This window comes from Pipistrellus kuhlii, unplaced genomic scaffold, assembly GCF_014108245.1.
Source record: "Pipistrellus kuhlii isolate mPipKuh1 unplaced genomic scaffold, mPipKuh1.p scaffold_m20_p_3, whole genome shotgun sequence".
In the NCBI taxonomy this organism is placed as follows: domain Eukaryota; kingdom Metazoa; phylum Chordata; class Mammalia; order Chiroptera; family Vespertilionidae; genus Pipistrellus; species Pipistrellus kuhlii.
In genome coordinates this window covers 47,179,394-47,203,912 of record NW_023425529.1, presented here as the reverse complement: position 1 = coordinate 47,203,912, position 24,519 = coordinate 47,179,394, and the positions used below count along the sequence as shown (strand labels likewise).

At 36.0% G+C, this 24,519-nt stretch overlaps 2 protein-coding genes across 2 annotated transcripts; both read right to left on the bottom strand.

Moving 5' to 3' along the window:
* Positions 1-9,417: 9,417 nt before the first annotated feature.
* Positions 9,418-10,365, bottom strand: LOC118729340 (olfactory receptor 6C2-like). Its single transcript, XM_036456792.1, has one exon. The coding sequence runs from the start codon at positions 10,363-10,365 to the stop codon at positions 9,418-9,420; it is 948 nt and encodes a 315-aa protein (XP_036312685.1).
* Positions 10,366-22,787: 12,422 nt separating this feature from the next.
* On the bottom strand, positions 22,788-23,771 carry LOC118729493 (olfactory receptor 6C2-like). The gene has a single exon (XM_036457026.1). The coding sequence runs from the start codon at positions 23,769-23,771 to the stop codon at positions 22,788-22,790; it is 984 nt and encodes a 327-aa protein (XP_036312919.1).
* Positions 23,772-24,519: the final 748 nt, after the last annotated feature.

Below are 24,519 nucleotides of genomic sequence, written 5' to 3'. Positions count from 1 at the left end.
TTGCTTGGTGTTGACTTGTATTGACATAACCTTCAAACACGTGGTATCTACAGAATGTGTGAAGTGCAATTAACAAGTTTTGCTTGAAAAAGTTTGTGTTTGGTTTGGTTTTTGTTGCAAAACTAGGGCTAAGAAGATGGCGGATGAAGAGCATATTCGGCACTGCATGCTTTACGAGTTCCAATTAGGAAGAAAAGCAAGTGAGGCTGCAAAAAACATCTGTAGTGCTCTTGGTCAAGATGCAGTTAGCTCCAGAAAATGCCAGCGTTGGTTGAGAAATTTCGCGAGGGAAATTTTTCGTTAGATGACAAGAGTGGTCGAGGCCGTGTGTCCAATTTTGATCAAGAAGCTCTTCAAGCTCTTTTGGTGCAAAATCCTCAAATTACCCAACAAGAGCTTGCGACAACTTTAAATTGTTCACAGAAAACAATTTCCAATCAATTGCGTGCACTTGGCAAAGTCTAAAAGTTTGGAAAATGGGTTCCTCATGAGTTGACGGACAACAACCGTAATCAAAGAGTCACAATTTGCAGTTTGCTCCTCTCTCGTCAAAACCGTTTGCCGTTTTTAGAGCAAATTGTTACCGGAGATGAAAAATGGGTACTGTATGTTAATTTGAAAAGGCAGCCTCAATGGTTGGACAAAAATGAGGCTCCGCAGCCCACGCCAAAACCTGACTTGCATGCGAAAAAAGTAATGTTGTGTGTTTGGTGGAATTTTAAAGGAATTCTTCATTATGAACTTTTACCATCTAACCAAACCATTACAAGTGCAGTGTATAGTGCCCAATTGGAAAGGTTAGCCCAAGCTTTAAGAGAAAAAGAACCCGCGCTGATTAATCGGAAGGGCGTAATTCTTCACCATGATAACGCACGACCGCATATTGCAAGAATCACTGCTGAAAAATTGTGCCAGTTGGAATGGGAAGTTCTCCCTCAACCTGCATATTCTCCTGATATTGCCCCTTCCGATCTTTGCAAAACTTTCTTCTTGGAAAAAAATTTAATAATGAAGAATGCCTCAAAAATGCATTGACCGAATTTTTTGCATCAAAATCACAAGAATTTTACAACAGAGGGATTAAAATGCTTCCTGAGCGTTGGGCACAAGTAGTAGAAAACAACGGCAACTATATTGTTGATTAAATTTTGTTGTATTGTTTAAATAAATTCGATTTAAAAAAAGTATTAAAAAACGACATTAATTATTACTATTCCTAATATTTATCTGCCCTTTAATTCTGAATGATAAAACTATGCTGGGTGAAGTGATCTTGGCTGTAAGTTCTCGCTATTCATCACTTTGAATATTTCTTGGCACTCCCGTCTGGCATAGCTTCTGTTGAGAAATCAGCTGATAATCATATGGGTGCTCCCTTATAGGTAACTAACTGTTTTTCTCTTGCTGCTTGTAAGATTCTCTCTTTGTCTTTTGCCTTTGGCATTTTAATTATGATGTGTCTTGTTGTAGTCCTCTTTGGATTCCTTTTGTTTGGGGTTCTGTGCTCTTTCTGTACTTGTAAGCTTATTTCTTTCACCAGGTGGGGCAAGTTTTCTGACATTATTTCTTCAAATAGATTTTCAGTCTCTCTTCTTCTGGCACCCCATAATTCTGATGTTGGTACGCTTGAAGTTGTCCCAGAGGCTTCTTACAATATCTTCAACTTTCCGGATTCTCTTCTTTTCTTTCTTCCCCAGAGGAGTGTCCTTTGCCTCTTTGTATTCCAAACCTTTGACTTGATTCTTGCATTCCTCTAGTCTGCTGTTGGGTCTCCGTATAATATTTTTTTTTATTTCAGTCAGTGTATGTTTAATTTCTAATTGGTCCTTTTTCATATCCTTGAGGGTCTTGTTAAATTTATCGGCCTTTTCTAGGAAATTCTTGAAAAACCTTATAACTGTGGTTTTGAACTCTATATCCAGTCTTTTGTTCTCCTCCATTTCTTTTGTTGGAGATCTCTTTCCTTGTCTTGGCGTTTTCACTGCTTCCCTAAGTTGGTAGGGTGGCTTTGTGTGTTTGGTGTCCTATATGGGCTGGTGGGTCAGCCTCCCCAGTTACCTGAGGTAGACACTCTTGGTGCTCCCCTTTGAGGAATGCATATACAGCCTTGTTATAGTTAAGTCTTGATTGTTTTTGCTATCACTGGGAGAAATTGACCCCCAGGCCAATTGGGTGTGAGTATCAGCTGTGTCTACACTGGGATACCTTCTGTATTGGAGACAGTCTTATAGGATCAAACTTGCAAAAGCCTCTGTGCTCAGCTTGGATGGGGCAGGGTCTCACGGCTGAGCTTACAGTCTTGGTTTCCCGTCATCCCTGCCCTTGTGCACGTGTCTCAGACCTCTGCCTTTCGAGACTCCCCTGAGTTTCTGCATGACTGTTCAGATTCCCCCTGCAATAGTGTGGGTGCCCCAGGGGCTCGCCCGGAATTGTGTTGTGTCTCTGTATAATATTTTTAATACCAGTGCAGTCAGGGGCTTCCTACTCCTTCTGGTGTGGAGAGGCTGTGGCAACCTCCGAGGTCACACCTCTCTGTGCGCACTCAGTGCCTGCTGCAGCTCCCGGTCTCTGAGTCTCCGGGTGCCTTTCTCTACAGTCCAGACTCCACCTGCATGAACCTAGGTCCTTAAGGTTTCGGCCGGGGTTGGGGTTCAGTGCAGTCGAAACTGAGGTTCAGTGCGGTCGGGGGCTTCCTTTCCCCTCCCGTCAGCCAGGCACTCGGCTACCCTTCCTCTCTGTGCACATGTCTCCCTACCTCAGTGCTTTGCAGCTCCCCTGATCCTTTAGCTTCTCTCCTTCTTTCTACTTGTAGATTTTTCCACTCAGCCAGCTTTCCTGTGGTTTTGGATGATGTCCATTCTGTCTTTTAGTTGTTCTGACTTCTATGATGATTTTATTTTTTTTCTGTTTACTTAGATTTGGTTGATTTTTCCTTTTTTTTTTTTTTTTGCTAATTTTGTGGAAAGGTTAAAAATTTTTTTAGTCTTTTTTTTTAAAATAATTATTTTAGTGCTATAAATTTTGCTCTAAATAATGTTTAGCTTTATTCAACATATTTTGACATTTTGTGCTTTAATTATTACTTATTCAGCAACAGATAAAAGTTCTTTTCAAAATCGACAGTATAATTCTTCCAGTGACAATGTATGACTTTATGAGCAAAGTATGGCCAAGCAGGAAGCTCACCTGAGCCTTTACAACTAGGGGTTTCATTGGGGTCAGTCATGTAGGCATGCAGGACCCACGGGACTAGCCTTAACTACTCAACTACTTAGTCTCCAGTCCCCATAGGTCAACCTGATGTGGTATGGCCAGGACTTCAGGCATAAAACCCTGCTGTTGTCTGTGCCCATTGGTTAGACTTATATGCATGCATATAAGTACTTTGGTTGATTTCTCCCCCTTACTCCCACCCGCCCCTACCTTCTCTCTGAGGTTTGACTATCTGATTAGGCTTCTCTGTCTCTGGATCAGCATTATGCCAAGTGAAATAAGCCAGTCAGAGAAAGATAAATAGCACACGATCTCACTCCTTTATGGAATGACAACATACACTAATGAACAAAGGCCTCACTCTTATCTGGCAAGGTATTCCAAGAGTTCAGAGGTTATCTCCTAGCAGCTAAGCAAGGACCAGTCCTAAGAGGGGCCTTTGTGTAGAAAGTGCAGGGCTTGCACAGCATTAGCCCGCTGGATTAACCGTTTTTCTAGTACAATAAGATATCCCAGGCTCATCCTGTGCTTTCCTTGTTTCAACCCTTCCCGTAATGATTTTTCTAGAAACGTATATTTTTGTTTGTTTTGTTTTGCTTTTGTTTTTAGTATTTTTAAAATTTAGTTTCTCAAGCAAATATCATTCATTCTAAGAATGCTTTAAAACTTGATATGACTACATATATAAAACTTATTAAATATGTTTATAGGTACAATACATATATTTTACACACACATCTCTCTCTCTCTCTCTCTCTCTCTATATATATATATATATATATATATATACACACACACACACACACACACACACACACACACACACACATATATATATATATATATATATATATATATATATATATATATATATATGAATGTTTACTCATAATGAAGGATTTTGGCAAGGTTTCCAATACAAAAAAATCAATTATATTAGACATATTTTGTCACTATGTCTCTCTTTCCCCTAAAAAAAAAATCACAGGAATTACTCTAGAACAAATGTGTGACTCTAATGGATTTGTTTAATAACTTGATGACAATCAATCTATTGAGAATTTTTCATTTTGCATTGAATTTTTGGTCATCAGAAATGCTGTATTTCATATTGTGCCTTTTTATGCTATATATCCTTTTAAATGGTACTTACATTTTTGTGAGGTAAAGTTGCAGGTATGGAATTGCCATGTCAAAATATACGTATTTTTAAATTGTAGGTTTTCTGATTGCTCGTCAAAAGGCTTTAGCAACTTAAATTTTTACATGGGCTTTAGGAAAGTACCCTTTTGCCTGAGATCTAATTCAGCAACAGATAAAAGTTCTTTTCAAAATCGACAGTATAATTGGTATAAAGTTCTTCCACCATATAAATTTTTTGATATTAGACTGATTACTACAACAGTTGACAATCCTGTTTTTTTACTAAGTGGGAATTGATGTTCTCCAAATTGACCATGTCTATTTTTTGCTTATTTAGCTTTTTCATTTGTATTGTTCACGTATAAGAGCTATTTGTATACTTTAGAAATAATTATGTCTGTCAGCACTATATATTTAATTTCCACTTTTTTATTTGGCATGAAATTTTCAGTGGTATCTTTTGCCGGTCAAAGTGGTTAACACATATGTAATCCAATATGTGCCTTTTCTTTTGTCACTTTCTGCCTTTAAATTCTTAAGTAAAAACTTTTGACTCCTCTATATTATTGTGGCCTTATATATTTTTTAATAAGGTTTTTCTTGTTTATTTTTCTACTTAAAACTAAAAACATTTAGAATGTAACCTGTTAGTGTGAACTGAATTAAAAGTAAAATTTTTGCATTTGAGATTTTTGTGTGTGACTGAAACACTTATTAAATAAAACATGTTTTTCTTACTGAACTGAAAATTTCCCATTTTTGTATAAAAGTAACATAAATATTTATATAAAAATAAAGGCAACTTGTATACTTTCATAATCTTATCTGTTTACTGCATCATTTTATCTTCTCTCTTGAAGTTCCTATTCATTAATATTTATTTTCATTTATGTATTGTTGTACATTTATGAGATTTAATTATTAACTACCTATGAGATACCACATTAGAGATTAAGTTAATTTCATACTAACTTAGAGATTATTTGTGCAATGAGAAAAATTTAAAAGCTGATTCTAACTGAAGTTGTGCTAAATTTATATATTGAGTGCACAAATTGAAATTCATGGTATAATATGTTAACTCCGTAATAGAATTTATTCCTGGGTTTTGATTTGTAGAGGCTTATTGCTAGTGCAAATATTGTCAACTGACTTGTTTATATGTATCCTTTATTCATCCAAATTTCTAAATATTCTTATTAAGTACTTTAATTTCCTACTACTTTTAATGTTTACTAGGTCCATAATAGTGCTATTAGGAAGAAAATGCCTTATTTAATTGAGTTTGTTTGAGTGCATGTTATTATTTTGTGAAAAGTGTAATTAAAATATGCACAATATTAAGATGCCAGTCATTGTAAGACATACCTATCTTTCATAAATGTAAGAATTTGAAAAAAAATTGTAGGCATTTACAATTGCTAAATAGAGTATTTTTATAACTTCATTGTGATAATAATCTGAACTATTTTGTTATTTAACTTGTGGAATTTCTAAGATGGTAATGGAATGTTGAATATCAATGATAAAAGCGAGCACTTTTACTTAGTTCTTTATTTCAAGGTTGGCTAGCTCTTCCCCTCTAAGATGAGTACAGTTAAGATGAGTACAGGTGCTTTACTGTTTGATGTACTAATGTCAATTGTTTTTCTCCAGATATTTTAATAGTTTATCACATTTTAATTTTACTTTAAAAATTTTAAATGCAAATACTGTTTTTTATCCAGTGATAGTTTGATTTATTAATTAAAACCTATATAGAATCTTTTAAAAAAATGTTGTTATATACATATGTAAATATACATATGTAAAATATAGCCTGATTTTTTAAATATATATACATATATATATATATATATATATATATATATAATTCTATTTGGTCTACTTATTATCTATCTATCTACTATCTATCTATTTATCATCTATCATCATCATCATCTTTCTATCTTATCTATCTTGTATCTTCACCCTTCTGTAATTAAAATAAATATTGATAAATCATAGTATAATTTCATGTATTTTGTTGAATTCCATTTGAAATAGTCTACCTGTATTCATCAGTGAATTTAATTAATAGTTTGGTGTATGATGTCTTACTTAGATTTTGTCAAATTTCAAAAAATTCATTAGGGAGAGTTTTTTTGTTTAGATAATTGAAACTATAATGAGATTTTCTATTGCTTTACCATGTAAATTGTAACAAATCTGGGCCTTTGCCTCTTTCCTGGTAATTCTTATTTGTCTTCCCAAAATGTTATTTTATATTTTCTATACCTTGAATTAATTTTTAAAATCTTGTTTTGCTAAAACCTTGTTAATTAGCTCTGGTATTCACATTTTTGTTTTTGTTGTGGTATTCCAAAAGAACAAGTGACCAATAATAAAGTAGTTTCCTGTTCATTTCTTCTATTTCACCTATGTTAAACCCATTTATTTATACACTGAAAAATAAGCAAGTGAAGAAAGCCCTCAACATTTCCATAAAAATAATTGCATCATTCCTATGGAAGCAAGCTAACCTAGCACTCATAAATTTAAAATAAAAAATAAACCTGTCTGTTGAAGTTCATAATTTGCTTACCTTTTAATCTTCTAGATTTGGAAACTGCATAAGACCCATCAGTAGATGAATAGTTAAAAAAGCTGTGGGACATTTACACAATGGAATACTATGCAGCTGTAAAAAAAAGTGATTTCTTATCCATTGGGATAGCATGGATGGACCTGTAGACTGTTATGCTAAGTGAAATAAGCCAGAAAGAGAAATATCACATGTGGAATATAATGAACAAAATGAATTGGATCAACACAATAAAACCTGAAGCATGGAGGTATGGAATAGACTGACATACATCAATGTGGGGATGAGAAGAGATAAACCAAAGAACTTATATACTTAGATGCGTAACTCATGGCCACAGGCAAAGGGGCGGTGAAGACCTGGGGCGGGGTTGGGTAGGGCTGGGAGGAGAGGGTAAGGATAAGGGGTATGGAGGACATCTGTAATGCTATCAGCAATAAGAAATATATATACATTAAAAAATAAAACACCAAATAAAAACCGAAAGTCTGGCTTTATGTAGGTAATCCAAACAATGAAAAAAGAATGACAATGTTGCCAATTGAACTATACGAATAGTAGATGCCAAGTATGACAAATCTCCATTTCAGAAAAGCAAAATATGAATAAAATAAGACTTTAAAATCAATAAAATATGATAGTTTTATTCATCCTCTCCTATATGTATCTAATAATTTTCTTTTTATTACATGTATAAGATTTTCCAATAAAATATTCAGGATTTTTATTTATTTTTTATTTTTTATTTAAAAATATATTTTATTGATATTTTACAGAGAGGAAGGGAGAGAGCTAGAGAGCTAGAAACGTCGATGAGAGAGAAACATTGACCAGCTGCCTCTTGCACACCCCCTACCGGGGATGTGCCCGCAACCAAGGTACATGCCCTTGACTGGAATCGAACCCAGGACCTTTCAGTCCGCAGACCGACACTACCACTGAGCCAAAATGATTTCGGCAGGATTTTTATTTTTTATTTCTCATATTTATTGGGCTTTATCTGTGCTATTGGACTTCTCAAATAACTGGCTTTTGAATTTCTTTAACTTATATAATAAATTTCATTTTTTACCCATAATAAGTTACTTTTTCCATTTATATATTCATTTTTCATCTTTTCAAATTTATAAGGATAAGTTCCTCTCTTTTATCAAGTTTACTTTTTTATAATTAGTGAATAGATTTAGAATAACAGAATTCCTTTTGACTATGGCTTTTCAGTGCTCCAAATATGTGATGACATCTGCATTTCATTGTTTTCCAGATAGCAATTAGTTAATTTTAGGTAAACACCTTAATTTTTAAGAAACTATATTTGTGTAAAATTTTCAGTTATTTAAATATCATATTTTAAATTATTACAATAGATTTTGGACTATAAAAGCTTAATTTGTGTTAGAGGTAGGAACAATTATTAAATACACTGGAGAATATTTTTGCCTTGGCTCACAGCTTTATCAGTAGCAAAAAATACTTTTCACAAAAAAATGTGATCTTCTGTGAAAATGAGCATAGTTTTCTAGTTCAAACTTTCATTGTATATTCAACTATTGGGCCATTTCAAGTGCTGAACTAATACTGAGACTATTTATTTATTTATTTATTTATTTATATATTTATATTTTATTATAATAAAAGGAAGGGAGAGGAAGGGAGAGGGATAGAGTTAGAAACATTGATGGGAGAGAAGCATTGATCAGCTGCCTCCTGCATACCTCCCACTGGGAATGTGCCTGCAACCAAAGTACATGCCCTTGACCGGAATTGAATCTGGGATCCTTCAGTCCACAGGTCAACGCTCTGTCCACTGAGCCAAACCGATTAGGGCTAATCCTGAGACTTTAAACCTAAACCTTGTGATCCGTAATGCCATCTCCTATTCCCATCCCCAGTCTATAATCTTCTGAGCACCCACAAGTCATTTTACACATTATTGCTCTACCAATTCTGACATCTCCTATTTACAACTTTGCAATGAATCCAGCTATAAATTCAAATGAATATTTACTACATTTTAACCAGTATTTCTGTGTTCAAGGTAGTAATATTTTCTGGTGTTTTCCCAATATTAGAAGTGCTATAATTCTTTCACATGCACTTTAACTTGTGATTATTCATCATTTTTAGACATTATACATAAAATTACTCTTTTACATGTGTTTAGTTATCACTATTGTATGCATTTTGAGTAGAGCAACAAAGCATTTTACCTTACATTTTCCTGAGGAATTACTTTAATATATATTGAAATAGTATTCTGAAGTTAATCAGTTTTCAAAAATGTTTTAAAAATAAATTAACATGATATTGTTTTGAAAAAATAAGGATATAAAATGGCTTGAGTCAGGCTCACTGAAAGTTTGGTTGAAGAAATGTTGAGAAAATTAATTCAACTCATGTATATATTATTAAAAAACAAACAAGATTATAAACTTCAAAAATACAATGTATCCTTGTTTGTGAGATGTCTGAAAATATTATTTCCTTTTATTAGAAAAGAGCAAAACAATTCTTTTGATGAAATCCTTGAAGGCTTTCTTAACTTGATTGTTTCTCAGTGTGTAAATAAATGGGTTTAACACAGGTGAAATAGAAGAAATGAGCAGTGAAACTACTTTATTAATGGTCACTTGCTTCTTTGCTGCAGGATTCATATAGATGAAAATGTATGTACCATAGGTGATGGAGACCACAATCATGTGGGAAGAACAGGTGGAGAAGGCCTTTTTGCTTTGCTGAACTGAAGGAAATTTCAGAATTGTCTTGATAATAGAAGCATATGACAGAACAACACAAGTAAGAGTCATATTCAGGGTCAGGACAGCGAGGATTATGACTGTCTGTTCGATGAGCCATGTGTCTGAGCATGAGATTTTCATTAAAGGAACTACATCACAAGTAAAATGATCAATTATGTTAGAGTCACAAAACTTTAGAGTTAAAGCCAGATTAAATGGTGGCATTATGACACATAAACCAGACATCCAACAGCCAAGGATGAGAGTCTGGCAGACCTTGCTGCTCATGATGGCGGTGTAATGCAGGGGCTTGCAGATGGCCACATAGCGGTCATAGGACATGGCGGCCAGAAGGAAAAATTCTGTCACTCCACAGAGGTCAGTGAAAAGCACTTGGGTGAAACAATCATTGTAGGTAATGACCTTGTCACCTGAGGCAATACTATACATGAACCTGGGAATACAGGCAGATGTGAATGAGATCTCCAAAAAGGAGAAATTCTTTAAGAAAAAGTACATAGGTGTTTTTAGGTGAGAATCCACAAACGTTAGTGTGATGATGGCCAGGTTTCCAGTTACACTCAGGGTGAAGGTGAGAAATAGAAAGATAAAAATCAGAACCTTCAGCTGAGGGTCCCCTGTCAGTCCCAGCAGAATGAATGTTGTCACTGTACCGTTTCTCATCATGGACTTGCGACTTCTTCCAATCTGTATGTGATATTCAGAGAAATGTCCCGATGGATTATAGCTTATTTTAACTGTTCTAAAACTTAATTCTTTTTTCCCCCTCTATTTATTTATTTATTTATTTATTTATTTATTTATTTTTATTAAATTATTATCTGTGTACATATTTTAACATTGCCCCCCACCCATACATACCCTCCCTCCCCAGAGTTTTATGTCCATTGGTTGTACTTATATGCATGTATACAAGTCCTTTGGTTGATCTCTTATCTCCCCCAGATCTCCCTACTCTCCCCGCTGTAATTTTACAGTCTACTTGTTGCTTTACTGTCTCTATATCTATCTTTTGGTTTGTCAGTTTATAATGTTTTTTAATATCCATAGATGAGTGAGGCCATGTGGTATTTCTCTTTCAATGACAGGCTTATTTCACTCAGCATGATGTTCTCTAGTTTTATCCAGGTTGCTGCAAATGATGAGAATTCCTTCTTTTTTATGGCAGCATAGTATTCCATTGTGTAGATGTACCAAAGTTTTTTGATCCAATCATCTGCTGACCTGCACCTAGGCTGTTTCCAGATTCTAGCTATTGTAGATTGTGCTGCTATGAACATAGGGGTGCATATATCCTTTCTGATTGGTGTTTCTAGTTTCTTGGGATATATTCCTAGGAGTGGGATTACTGGGTCAAATGGAAGTTCCATTTTCAGTTTTTTGAGGAAACTCCACACTGTTCTCCACAGTGGTTGCTAAAACTTAATTCTTATGACCAACCTTAAGCACTGTGGCTGGTCCCTACTCCCTATTACATTTCCCCCTTGAATATGTGCGTTACCTGATATGTGTGTTACCTTTGCTGCTGACACAAATGATGACTGTCTTCTCTTCTCTCCCTCATCGTCCAGTTAATGAATTATTTTCAGTGATACTACACCAAGAAGGAACACAAATGTTCCTACTATTCAATCAATATGTCAAGTATTGACATTTTTCTGACATCCATTAATAAAAAATTGGTTCTCCTTGTGTATCTTGTTTTATGAAAATGCCCACTCTATTGTTTACCTTATTGCGTTCTGTTCTTGTAGATATTGGGGCAGAATTATAGTGATCATCCAGTTCACAAATCTTCCAGAATAAAAAAAAAATCTGTAACTGAGGACCATGGGTTACACAATAGTTACAATCCTTTTAGAAAATTTAGTCACTCATTCAACAACTATCAAGTACTTGTATCAAATTGAGATGTAGAAATTATATACATTTTTAATTTTTGCAGCTCTACCTTCCCTCTTTTCTCCTACACTCTCACATATGTGTGCCACTGTGAAATCTGATTTGTCCTTCAAACTTTGACCATTATTTAATGCTGAAAATGTATGTTCTCTTCATTATATTGCAATTTACTTTATAATAATAGTAAATAAACAGACTGACCAGAACATGTAACTAACTGATTTCTGTTTATTCTATCTTCCAAACAAATGTCCAAAATGTACACAGGAATCTGTAATGAGATGCTGTGACTTCAGTGATTTTGTTATTCTTTTTGGGGTGGAAAGAGGAATGCAAAGGGCATGCTTGTATATTTCTATATAAAGATGCTTTATTATTTTTAATTTGAGGTTGAATAGTCTATACCAAGTTATCCTGAATATTTCTCACATTAAGCAAGACACAGATTTGTTTATGTGTCTTATGCATAAACCCCCCAGATAATGATATTTTTTTCACATGAGGGAAATTCATTCTCAAAAAAAGAATTTAATAAAATATCTTAAACACATTAGGAGTATATAAACTACAACTATCACAGAAATCCATTTACTTGTCAGAGGAAATTATCATCTAGATCCTAAAATCAAAGTGACAAACTATCATACTTACTCATCTGTTAGTAAATCAGAACTTCTGCTGGCTATTTAAACATAGCAATATTCAGACTCTAGCCTCCATCATTGAAAAAAAAAATTACTCTAAATGCTGAGAGCTCTTTCCACTGGTGGAAGTGATGATAATTTAAATACTAAAGATAGAGAGAAATGCTTTTATGATGTCACATGTGACTTTTCTTTTTAATTTGCAGAAAAAGTCATTAAGTGAAAACAGCAAATGGTCCTTGGTGACCTACAAGTAAGAATTGTTAATTAGTTTTCTGAGAAATGAAGTTTGGTAAATACACAGTGAAACAGGTTTCAGTGGGACTGTCTCCTTGGAGATATGAAGATGTTGCAGGAGCATTTATTTTATTTTTGAGAAATGTATCTTTATTGTTGAAAGTATTACAGATGTTCCCTTTTCCCCCCCATTAACCTCCTCCACCTTGCTCCTGTCCCCTCCCTAGTTCTTCACTGAATATTGTCTGTCAATGGGTTATGCATATATATACATATAAGTTCGTTTGTTACTCACTTCCTGCCACCCTTCACCCCCCACTCTCCACTTTCCTCTGAGCTTTGTCATTCTGTTTTATGTTTCCATGTCTCTGGATCTATTTTGTTCCTCAGTGTATTTTGTTCATTAGATTTCACATATAAGTGAGATCATGTGACACTTGTCTTTCTCTGACTGGCTTATTTTGCTTAGCACGATACTCTCCAGGTCCCTCCATGCTGCCTCAAAGGGTAAGAGATCCTTATTTTTTACTGCTGCATAGTATTTCATGGTATAAAGGTCCCACAGCTTTTTTATCTGCTCACCTACTGATGAGCACTTGGGCTGTTTTCAGATCTTAGCTGCCCACTGGTCTTGATCCGGCATCTAGAAGGGCTCAGGAACCTGGAGAAGGTGCTGTGCATAAATTAATCAAGAGTCCAGAGATGAAACATAATTTTGAAAGGCATCAAATGGGGAGTCAGAGAAGACTTAGCTAAAGGCAACTAAGTTCTTCTCTCAGGACTCCTTGCTTTCTATTAGCACAATTTGCCCTAAGGCAAGGTGGAGATAGACACATCAAAGGGTAGGGTTTCCTACAGAATCCATTGTCAGATTGGGGAAATTTGCCTCTGGCTGTTCAGGTGTTTGGCCAATAGGAGGCAATAACTTGTAGATTAAGATGCCTTTAACTGTCCGGCAGCAAGCAATCATTTAATACACCTTTTTCAGGTTTAGGGAAATGCCCTCAGCAATTCCAGATGATTCAGCCCTGCTGACACGCCGGAATTGGCTTCCGCCACTTAGCTATTGCTATGAAAAATGGCAGGACAAGTGTGTCATTTAAATTACATAGTTCATTTCTTAACTGATTTTTTTTTTTTTTTTTTTTTTTTTTTTTTTTTTTTTTTTTTTTAGAGAGAGAGGAAAGGAGAGGGATAAAGAGATAGTAACATTGATACAAGATAAACATCGATTGACTACTCCTGCACCCCCCATGATGGGGATTGAGCCCAAAACTTGAGCATGTGCTTTGACTGGGAATTGAATTGTGGATTCCTGGTTCATAGGTCCATGATCAATCACTGAGTAACACTGGCCAGGTACATTTTCCATATAATCCCTGTATAAGGCTAATGATTACAGATAGATTCTATCCTTCCAGATTTTTCTTTCTCCAAATACACTGATTGCATTATTCACAAATGTATAAAATCTTCAACCATTATCTTAAAACTAGAGATAAAACATATTTTTATAGTTGCGCAACAATATACATATATTAAGTGCCACTGAATCTTACTTAAAAATGGTCAAAATAGATTCTGTGTTATGCATATTTTACTACAATAAGAAACATACACATTTATGTATTTAAACATCTTATTTATTACATAATATAAATTTTACCTTAGTTTTCAGCTTATGATATACACTTTTAATAACAAACCCTTATGCTTTTAACATGTATAAAATTATAGTTATATAGCCTCTCTCATTCCTTTTACATGCATGCGATTGGCACCAGCAAGAGCTATATATAAACTTGCTTCATTAGACCTGCTTTCTGATTTAGCTAAACTTTTTCGAGCCTAGTGAAGCATCCCAACTTCTCTTTCAGGTAACTGTCAGAAACACAGCAATAAATATCAACACGAAGCAGATTATTATTATAGATCGCAGAGGGAGAACAAAGGGTGAAATATTTAACTGCAGCTGTGTTGGGCTATATTCTAGGCAGTTAGAAAACCTAAAGTCATTTTCAAGGTGCACCAATTCTTCTCTTCAGTCATATCAAGTGTCTAAGCTTTCTGAATCTCCGTTTTCACATTGATGAACAGAAAATAAGATTCTACCGAGTCTGCTATCTACCCACTCCAGGACTTTTTTGAGACATGGGAAAATGCTTCACAGACATCTAGTTAAATTATGAAATGTTTGCACCTGGCTATAAAGCAAGTTGTGTTCCTGGGCTGAAGAAACTGCAAGGAGGCTCCTTGTTATTAGGGAGAGAAATCTGGGCATTGCTACCTAACATCATTACCCAATCCCCATAGCGACTGTTTTCAGGATGGACTGGGCTGTGGGCTGCATTTGTGCAATGGGGTCTCAGCAGCTTTGGCTGCAATTTGGTGGGCTCTCACTTCAGGGTGATGGTAGGGCCTGTACCGCCCTTAGGGGAAGCCCAGTGTTGCTTTGTTGGCACCAGGTCAGTGGTGCTGTTTCTTTGTAAATGGCCAGTGCACATCATCCTGCATTGAGCGTCCGCCCCCTGGTGATCAGTGCTTGTCATAGCGACTGGTCAGATGGTTGGAGGGATACTTATCCTATAAGTTTATTATATATATATATATATAGATAGGAATATAATTATTTTCATCAAATAAAACAAAATTATGTATTCAACTTTTATAATTAAAATATATATATATTATTGACTTCAGAGAGGAAGAATGAGAGATAGAAACATCAGTGATGAGAGATAATCATTGATCAGCTGCCCCTGCACACTCTCTCCTAGGGTTCAAACTCACAACACGGGCATGTACCCTTGACTGGAATCAAACCCAGGGCACTTCAGTCTGCAGGCTGATACTCTATCCACTTAGCCAACCAGTTAGGGTCATTTTTATAAGTTTTAAAGAAGATTCTCTATTATAGTTTTACTAAAAATATTTTTGTACTCTAGTTAACATATTCTAGGAGAGAACTTATTTTTCAGAAATACAATACCCGAAATGAAGAATTTACTGGATAATATTAATAGCCTTATAGATAATGCAAAATAAAAGAACTTTTACATACAGTAACTAAAATCTGATAAACTGACACAGAGAGGTGAAAATACTGAAAATATAAATAGATTTAAAGCCTGTAAGAAATATTAACTAATCTAATGCACATGTAATTGGAGTGAGAATAAAGAAAGACTACAGGGCAGGGGCAGGGATGACAAAAATATTTAAAGAAATAAAAGAAAATAAGTGAAACTGTACAAATTTGATAATAAAAAGTTTGATAAACATCAAGAAGGAGAAACACAAAAGAATCACACCAAGGATAATAAAAATAAAATTCCTAAGAACAGGAGATTAAAAAACCTTCAAAAAGCAGCTACTGGGACAGACATAAGAATGATCACAGATTCCTCACCAGAATAGATGCAAGCTAAAAGACAAGGAAAAAATCATCTTTAAAAATGAGATTCCCTGAAAGGGAAACATGCTCTAAGTTAATCCAGTTCTGAATTAGATGGGAGAATACTCTGGCATAGGATTATCCAGTTTAGGGAATAGTAATAATAATATCTAACATTCAACCACTGTTGCCAACTGCTAACACTGATAATATACTTCAGTGACTTAGGGATCACTTCCTTTGAAAAATTATCTTGAGCCACTTGTCTGGGTTAAGTGGCTCTCTTTTGCACCATATTGGAACACTGGTTATTACTGTTAGCATTCAGCAGGAAGAAGTACTTTGTTGAGATTTGGGACTATGATTTATGCAAATTATATCACAGTCTTAGCAAAATTCCACACTTACAATCAAATACTCAAAAAATTTTTACCCTACAATATGAGACTTGCATGTTTAACCTACTGACTTCCAAATCACCAGCTTTCTCCCTCAATGCAATTGGCACTATCTTTTAAAAATATTTTTTAACAAAAGTTTCCATGTCCTTGACTGAAGATGGCAGCTAATGATAAAGTTTTGCTTTGGTGGAGGAGTTATCGCTAAACCTTTAGCAATTATATTATGCAATGGCCCACTGGTGCTGAGAGCTCCTTCTGATGACCAAAGAGATAGCTCCCTTCCTCTTTCTAATTTTTTAGTTTTATCTCTTTTAAGATGCCATATATCTTCTCAAAACACCTCATTGAGATATTAAAGCAGAAGCCAAGGCTTTGCAATCCTGTTTTCACTACTAGGTGTTTCCTATTTGATCATAACATATAACTAATCACTCACTCTTGAATTCTCAAATATTCTATATCTGCAATTGGTATATCAAGGGTTGTAATTTTCCTAAATTGCTTATAATAAAGCATCTAGTGGAGGCCTTATAAATAGTTTCACTTAGTTCCTTTTATTTATTGTTACTTTTTAAAACCCTCAGCTGAGTATATTTTCCCATTGATTTTAGAGAAAGTGGAAGAGAGAGGGAGACAGAGAGAAACATTGACATTAGAGAAACACATCATTAGGTTGCCTCTTGAATGAGCCCTGACCAGGGTCCAGGCCAGGAAGAAACCTGCAACCAAGGTATGTGCCCTTGACTGGAACTGAACCTGGGACTCTTCCAAACTGAGTAGGGCATATTTTTATTTTTACCTACTAAAGTGAAGGCATGAATCCTCCCCCACTTAGTGCCCAGCTTCCACTATTCAGCCTCTAATATTTAAAACACATGTTGAGGAAACAGAACAAAGTTAATTCCTGAGAGCCAGTATTTTTTGAGAGGGAATCATCAGGCTGCCTCTCTGACATCCCACACTGGGGAGTGAGCCTGCAACCCAGGAATGTGTACTGACTGGGAATCCATGACCTCCTGATTTATAGGTCAACGTTCTGCTACTGAGCCATGCCAGCCGGGCCGAGAGGCAGTATTTTAAGACCACAGAGAAAAAGCAACCACAGTAACTCATACTGAGTTATAGAAATGAAATATATCTGAAGCCTGGTAACCTCTTCTCAGTTCATCTCTTCTTAACTCACTTTCCTCTATAGGCACACTGCCGAACAGCGTTCTTTATTGCAAAAATATTTTGTCTTTGAGCCATGTTTATTCCTTGCCTAGATACCAAGAGACCAACTTTGACAAACTCACTGATAGTCAAGTGTAAGGGCTCCATGTCTATCTCTCTTGCAGAGATGATTCTTGTTAAATTTACAAGTGAATAGGGGAAGAAACTGTTGGAACATTAACAACTACAGTATGTCCTTTTACTGAGGAAAGTGTATGTCTATGTTTGTGTACACACTTATATAAACACACCTACAATATATGTGTTTCTTTCTTTTGATATATGTTTTCAGGTATGAATAACATTTTGACACAGGTTGCTTCTGGATGTTAAACCATGCTACACTGAGATATCTTTACTTTTACTAATCTATAAGCAGGTGTCAATAAATTTTAATATATATATTTAATTACTTAAATATTACTTGCCAGCATGGTGTGGCTCACTGGTTAGAATGTTGGCCCACACTGAAGGGTCCCTGGTTCAATTCTTGGTCAAGGGCGCTTACCTGGATTTCAGGTTCACTCCCTATCCTTGATCAGGGTATGTGTGGGAGGCAACTAGTCTATATGCCTCTCTCTCTCATATTGATGTTTCTCTTTCTCCTAATTTCTTTCCTTCCCTCTCTTCTAATCTACTTATTTATTTATTTACTTATTATTTTCTTTATTGATTAATGTATTACATATGTGTTCTTTTCTCACTATTACCTCCCTTACCCCTGCTCATGCTCTCACTCCCCTAGCATCTGTATCCATTGGTTATGCTCATATGCATGCATACAAGTCCTTTGGTTGATCTGTACCCCTTAACCCCACCCTTCCTTGTCTTCTCTCTGAGGTTTGATGGTCTGATCCGTGCTTCTCTGTCTCTGGATCTATTTTTGTCCACCAGTTTATGTTGTTCATTATATTGCACAAATGAGTGAGATCACGTGATATTTATCTTTCTCCAACTAATTTATTTCACTTAGCATAATGCTCTCCAGGCCCAAATGGCAGGAGTTCCTTCCTTTTTATAGCAGCATAGTACTCCCTGGTATAGATGTACCACAGTTTTCTAATCTACTCATCTGCTTATGGGCACTTAGGCTGTTTCCAAAGCTATGGTAAATTGTGCCGCTATGAACATAGGGGTGCATATATCCTTTCTGATTGGTGTTTCTGAGTTCTTGGGATATATTCCTAGAAGTGGGTTACTGGGTCAAATGGGAGTTTCATTTTTAGTTTTTGAGGAAACTCCATACTGTTCTCCAAAACAATTACTTGTCTTAATTTATTAAGGAGTTTTAAACAAAATATCAGATCACCTTAGATTTCAGAGACAAAACATCATTGTATAGTTTATGTGGAGAATAAACATAATAAACCAGTCTTCATTCCCACCAGCAGCACATGTGGGTTCCTTTTTCTCCACATCCTCACCAGCACTTGTCATCTTATATAATATAGAGATAATATGCAAATTGACTGCCACACACTTGCGCAAGATGGCCATCCCATGTGGGCACAAGATGGCTGGTAGAGGAGGGCAGTTAGGGGCGACCAGGCCAGCAGGGGAGGGCAGTTAGAGGCAACCAGACCAGCAGGGGAGGGCAGTTGGGGGCGATTGGGCCAGCAAGGGAGCAGTTAGGCATCAATCAGGCTGGCAGGGAAGTGGTTAGGGGGTGATCAGAAGCAGTGAGGGGCAATCAGGCAGGCAGGGAGGTGAAGAGTTGGGAGCCAGCAGTCCCAGATTGTGAGAGGGATGTCGCAGATTGGAGAGGGTACAGGCTAGGCTGAGGGACACCCTCCCAGCCCCCCAAGTGCACTGGGAGTTTGCTCGCTGTGATGTGTGCAGCATAGAATGAAGGGAGGCCCCGGCCAGCAGCCAGCAACTGCTAGGGACCCTACCCATGCATGAATATCATGCACCTGGCCTCTACTTTGTTTATAATAGCCATTCTGAAAGGTGTGAGATGGTACTTCATTGTCGTTTTGATTTGCTTCTCTCAGATGATTAGTGACTTTGAGCATTTTTTCATATGTATCTTGGCCTTCTGTATGTGCTCCTTCTTATCTCTTTGAAAAACAATGTCCACAGGAGGGAATTAGCAACAATTACTTGTCTTAATTTATTAAGGAATTTTAAACAAAATATCACACCACCTTAGATTTCAGAGGCAAAACATTATTGTATAGTTTGTGTGGATAATAAACAACAAAGAAAATATATACTCTTCTGACAATCATAGTCTTAGCTAGTCACTTTATCCCCAAATTTCTCAGGCTGTACAAAATCTGACCAGAAATGTGTCAGTGGAGATAGGTAGGAGCACAGCCAGTTACATATTTTTTTGAAGCCTTACTGAACCTTACAGGCAGGATTTCTCTATTTCTAACATCTTTTAGAGACTTTATCAATAAGATCTTGATCTCATTTTTTAAAGCAATATTTTCTTGTACTCCCTTTAAGTAAAATGCTAAACAAACAAGCAAACAAATAATCCAATTATAAAATGGGCAGAGGACCTGACAGACACTTCTCCTAAGAAGACATACAAATGGCCAACAGATATATGAAAAGATGCTCAACTTCACTAATTATCAGGGAAATGCAAATGAGATACCAGCTCACATAATAGCCATCTGTTAGAATGGTTATCAACAAGGCAAGTAATAACAAGTGTTGGTGAGGTTGTGGAGGAAAAGGAACCTTTGCTCATTGCTGAATGTAAACTGGTATAGCCACAATGGAAAAACAGTATTTTTTCTCAAAAAATTATGGATAGAGTTACCATATGATCCAGAATGTCTTCTTCTGGATATCTACCTCAAACACTTGAAAGCATTTGTTTTCAAAGACATACCCACCCCCATGTTCTTTGCAGCATTATTCACGAGGCCAAGACATGGAAACTACCAAAGTGTTTTTTGACAGATGATTGGATAAAGATGATGTAGTACATATATACAATGGATTATTACTCAGACATAGGGAAAGATAAAATACTGCCATTTGTGACAACATAAATGGATCTTGAGAATTAAGCAAAATAAGCAAAATAAGCAAAATAAGTCAGACAGAGTCAAATACCAAAAGATTTCACTCATATGTGGGATATAAAACTGAGTGCAACAATTGAAGAAACCAGACAAACAAACAAAAACTCATAGACTCAGACAACAGTAAGGTGGTTGCCAGTGGAATGGAGGTAGTGGGGAGGGGTAATAAAGGGACAGATATATGGTGATGGAAGATGATTTGGTTTTGGGTAGTGGGCACACAATGCAGCATACAGATGACGTTTTATAGAAATGTACACTTGAAATCTGTACAATCTTATTAACCAATGTCATTTAATTAAAAAATGAGAAGAAAAAAGAGGGGGAAAAAGCTAGTGTGTGTAGGATGTCTTTTTGTTTTTCAGAGAAATTAAAGATATGATGTCCTTAGCACACTAGCACATTAAAAAAAATGTACTCAGTATATAAATAAGTAAATAAATACTCATATCCTTGGTGACTCTGATTCAAAAGTCACCAGTAAATCTAGTTTCTAAATAACTGTAGATGTAAGAAACGTCCTAAAGGCAGCAGGGGGACTGTGTTCTTGGGGACAGATGTAGACATGAGCATCAGAAACAGAAGATATGCAAACCACGCCAACATAGGTCTTTTAAAATTAATAGGGAGTGATTTTCCTCATTTATCAATTTTTATAAATAAATAGTTTTAGTTATAAAAAATAAATCTCATAATAAAAAATAAAATACATGTAAAAATCATACATAGTATAGCGATAGCTCTTGCTAGTATTTTGAATATGTACATCCACACATTTTGTATATCCATGAACATATTTATTAAGCATATTTAAAATCTAGGAGTGATTTATAAAAGTAAAAGATAAAATTCTATATTTTAGTTTTATAAACACAGCAAACTAGACATAAGTTTAGGCAGTGTGGCTAAGTGGTTGAGCATTAACCCATGAGCCAGGAGGTCAGAGTTTCATTCCTGGTCAGGGCACATGTCAGGATTATGAGCTCCATCCCTAGTGGGAGGTATGCAAGAGGTACCTGATCAATGATTCTCTCTCACCATTGAAATTTCTCTGTGTGCATCTCTTTTCCTATCTCTGAAAACATTATAATTAAAAAATAAAAATAAAAACTTATTAAAATGTTACTAGAATATTTTTCTAACAATACTTGAGGATGGGTCATAATTGTACTAGAACTAATTCTGAGAATTGCTTCCTTAGTAAGTGGCAAGGATATCTCTGTGACACTTTACCTGTCAAATCAAATGAAAACTGACTGGAGTGGAAGTAGAGGAGAAGCTTTTTCAGACTTGCTGTGATAGCCTATTTTTTGGGTGAAGACCACATCAGAGATGGAAGATCAAGCTCATTCATTATCAACATGAAGCTTCCACTGCCAGTGGTGGGGAAAAGGGTTGGTGGACCACCTATTGAACATTGGCATAGCATAGGTCTAGAAACAGTGCACATCGCTTCCACACCCATCCTGTCAGCTACAATACAGGCTTCATTGTCACATCTGACAATGTGCAGATATGGCAGAAAAATGTGTTCTACTGTGTTTTCAGGGATAGAAACCAAAATGTTTGGCAAAAAGAGAAATTTCTACCAGATAGTGTTGTGGCCGGCAAGACCCGGTTGAGGCAGGGCTCCAGGCCAGGAAAGGAACGAGCAACCAGACCCACAACAAAGAATGTAGCATAACTGTTAGCCATAAAATAGTTCTGTTACAAGGCTCAGCCCCCAGGCAGGCATGTCTTGTTTCCAGCAGCCGCAAGGCAGGACAAACAGACCAAACCAGGTCAAACAGAGACTGTTTAAGCTGAAAATAACCCCCCACCCCAGGTGTTGTATAAAATTTAAATGTTACTGTACTAGTGGAATTTTTCTATAACTTATAACTGACCTTTCTTTGTTAAAACTTTAGCCAATCATAATCTGCCAGAGGCATCCCTAAGACGGGGATAAAGGTAGCGTGCTTAGAGTGGGTTGGGGCTCTTGTTGTTTGCTGTTGTGTCAGTTGAGACGTGAGCCCGGATTCGAGTTCGTAATAAAGGCTTCCTAAATTCCAATTTGGCTGACTGGTGCTCGTCATTCGCAGGTCACCCACAACAATAGTTAGCGTAAATATTTTAGAATTTAGTTTTAATGGGAGTAAAAATTGAATAGCCAGTATTCACAGTAAACAAATCTAACAACAAAGTGAGAAGGCCATTTTGACTAGAGAATAAGTTGTGCAGAGACAAATATTATTAGAAGCTTCAGGTTTTCTGCCTATTGATCTCTCCTTTTAGTTGGATTCACTGACTCCTTTTTCCTCTGCATCTTTAAGAGGAATGCCATCTTTTTATTTAAGTCATGGAAAGCTTGTTTTACTTGCTTGTTTCTCAGTGTGTAAATAAAGGGGTTTATCATGGGTGAAATGGAAGTAATAAGGAGTGAAACACCTTTATTTATAGCTACCTCGTCCTTGGCTGAAGGTTTGACATAAATGAAGATGCAGCTTCCATAAGTAATGGAAACCACAACCATGTGGGAAGAACACGTGGAAAAGGCCTTTTTCCTTTGCTGGGCAGAGGGAAACCTTAGAATAGTCCTGATGATATAGATGTAGGAAAGAACCACACATATGAGGGTCATGATGAATATCAACACGGCACAGACGATAACCATCTGTTCTATCAACCAGGTGTCTGAGCAAGAGATCTTCAGGATAGGAGATGCATCACAGCAAAAATGGTCAATGATGTTTGAATCACAAAATTCTATGCCCAAACCCAGACTGACTGGTGGGAGAATGATGGTCAGTGCTGCTATCCAACAGGAGAAAATGATGTTCTTGCAGACTCTGCTGCTCATGATGGTGGTGTAATGCAGGGGTTTGCAGATGGCCACGTAGCGGTCATAGGACATGGCAGCCAGAAGAAAAAATTCCGTTACTCCAAAGAGGTCTATAAACAAGAGCTGACAGACACAAGCATTATAGGAAATGGACTTGTCCCCAAATAACAGGCTATATAGGAATCTGGGAACACAGGCAGTTGTGAAAAAAATTTCTAAGAAGGAGAAATTTTGAAGGAACAGATACATAGGTGTTTTTAGGTGGGAATCAATCAGAGTGAGGGTGATGATGGTTAGGTTTCCAGATATACTCAACATGTAGGAAAGAAACAGAAAGATAGAAAGCAATATTTTCAGTAGAGTGTCATCAGTCAGTCCCAGCAAGATGAAGGTTGTTACTGTAGTTTTGTTTTTCATCCTTGATCATTTTGCCCATTCTGCTTCAAATAATAAGACTTTGTATGAGGAAGTCCAGAGTCCTGGTCATCTTCTAACCTCAAGAGAAGTAGAGTAGATTAGTGGGGAAGTAAGCATATCATACATGCCAATGTTTGATTTCCTCTTTGTGTCACATAAACTGACTGTTCATATTTAAATCAGATACTTGATCTATGGCTTGCAATTACAATTTAACTGTAATTGGTGTTGTTTTGACATATTATATTATAAACATCAATGAATGCAATTCCTAAATATGGCTTTTTGATTACTATTCTTACTTCTTTGTACTTCCTAAAAGTTGTTTTGGATGTATTATTCTGACTTTCTCCTACTTCTTAACTCCAGAAATGCTTCTAGTAGTAATGTCAGTAAAAAAAACTATGACGTATGTTAAGAAAATCCTTGCATTAAAATGCGTTGTTAGTTTCATTGCTATTGTATATTAGCAATGAAACTAACAATGATTGCTTATCACATAGCTTATTCTGTTTCAATTTATCCAGTGGAGTGTCTCTGAGGTGTGCTTAAAATATTTTTATTGGATACATGCTCTTCAAGATTCAGTAAAGTATTTTACAATCCAATCATTTTGAGGTTTTCCTCACAGAAAATTTATTTTAAATATATGCATTTTATATCATTAACATTACCCATGACATTTTACTTCTGCTCTTAGAATACCTTTGTGATACATTTTTATGCTTTTTAGAATATCCTAGTGCTA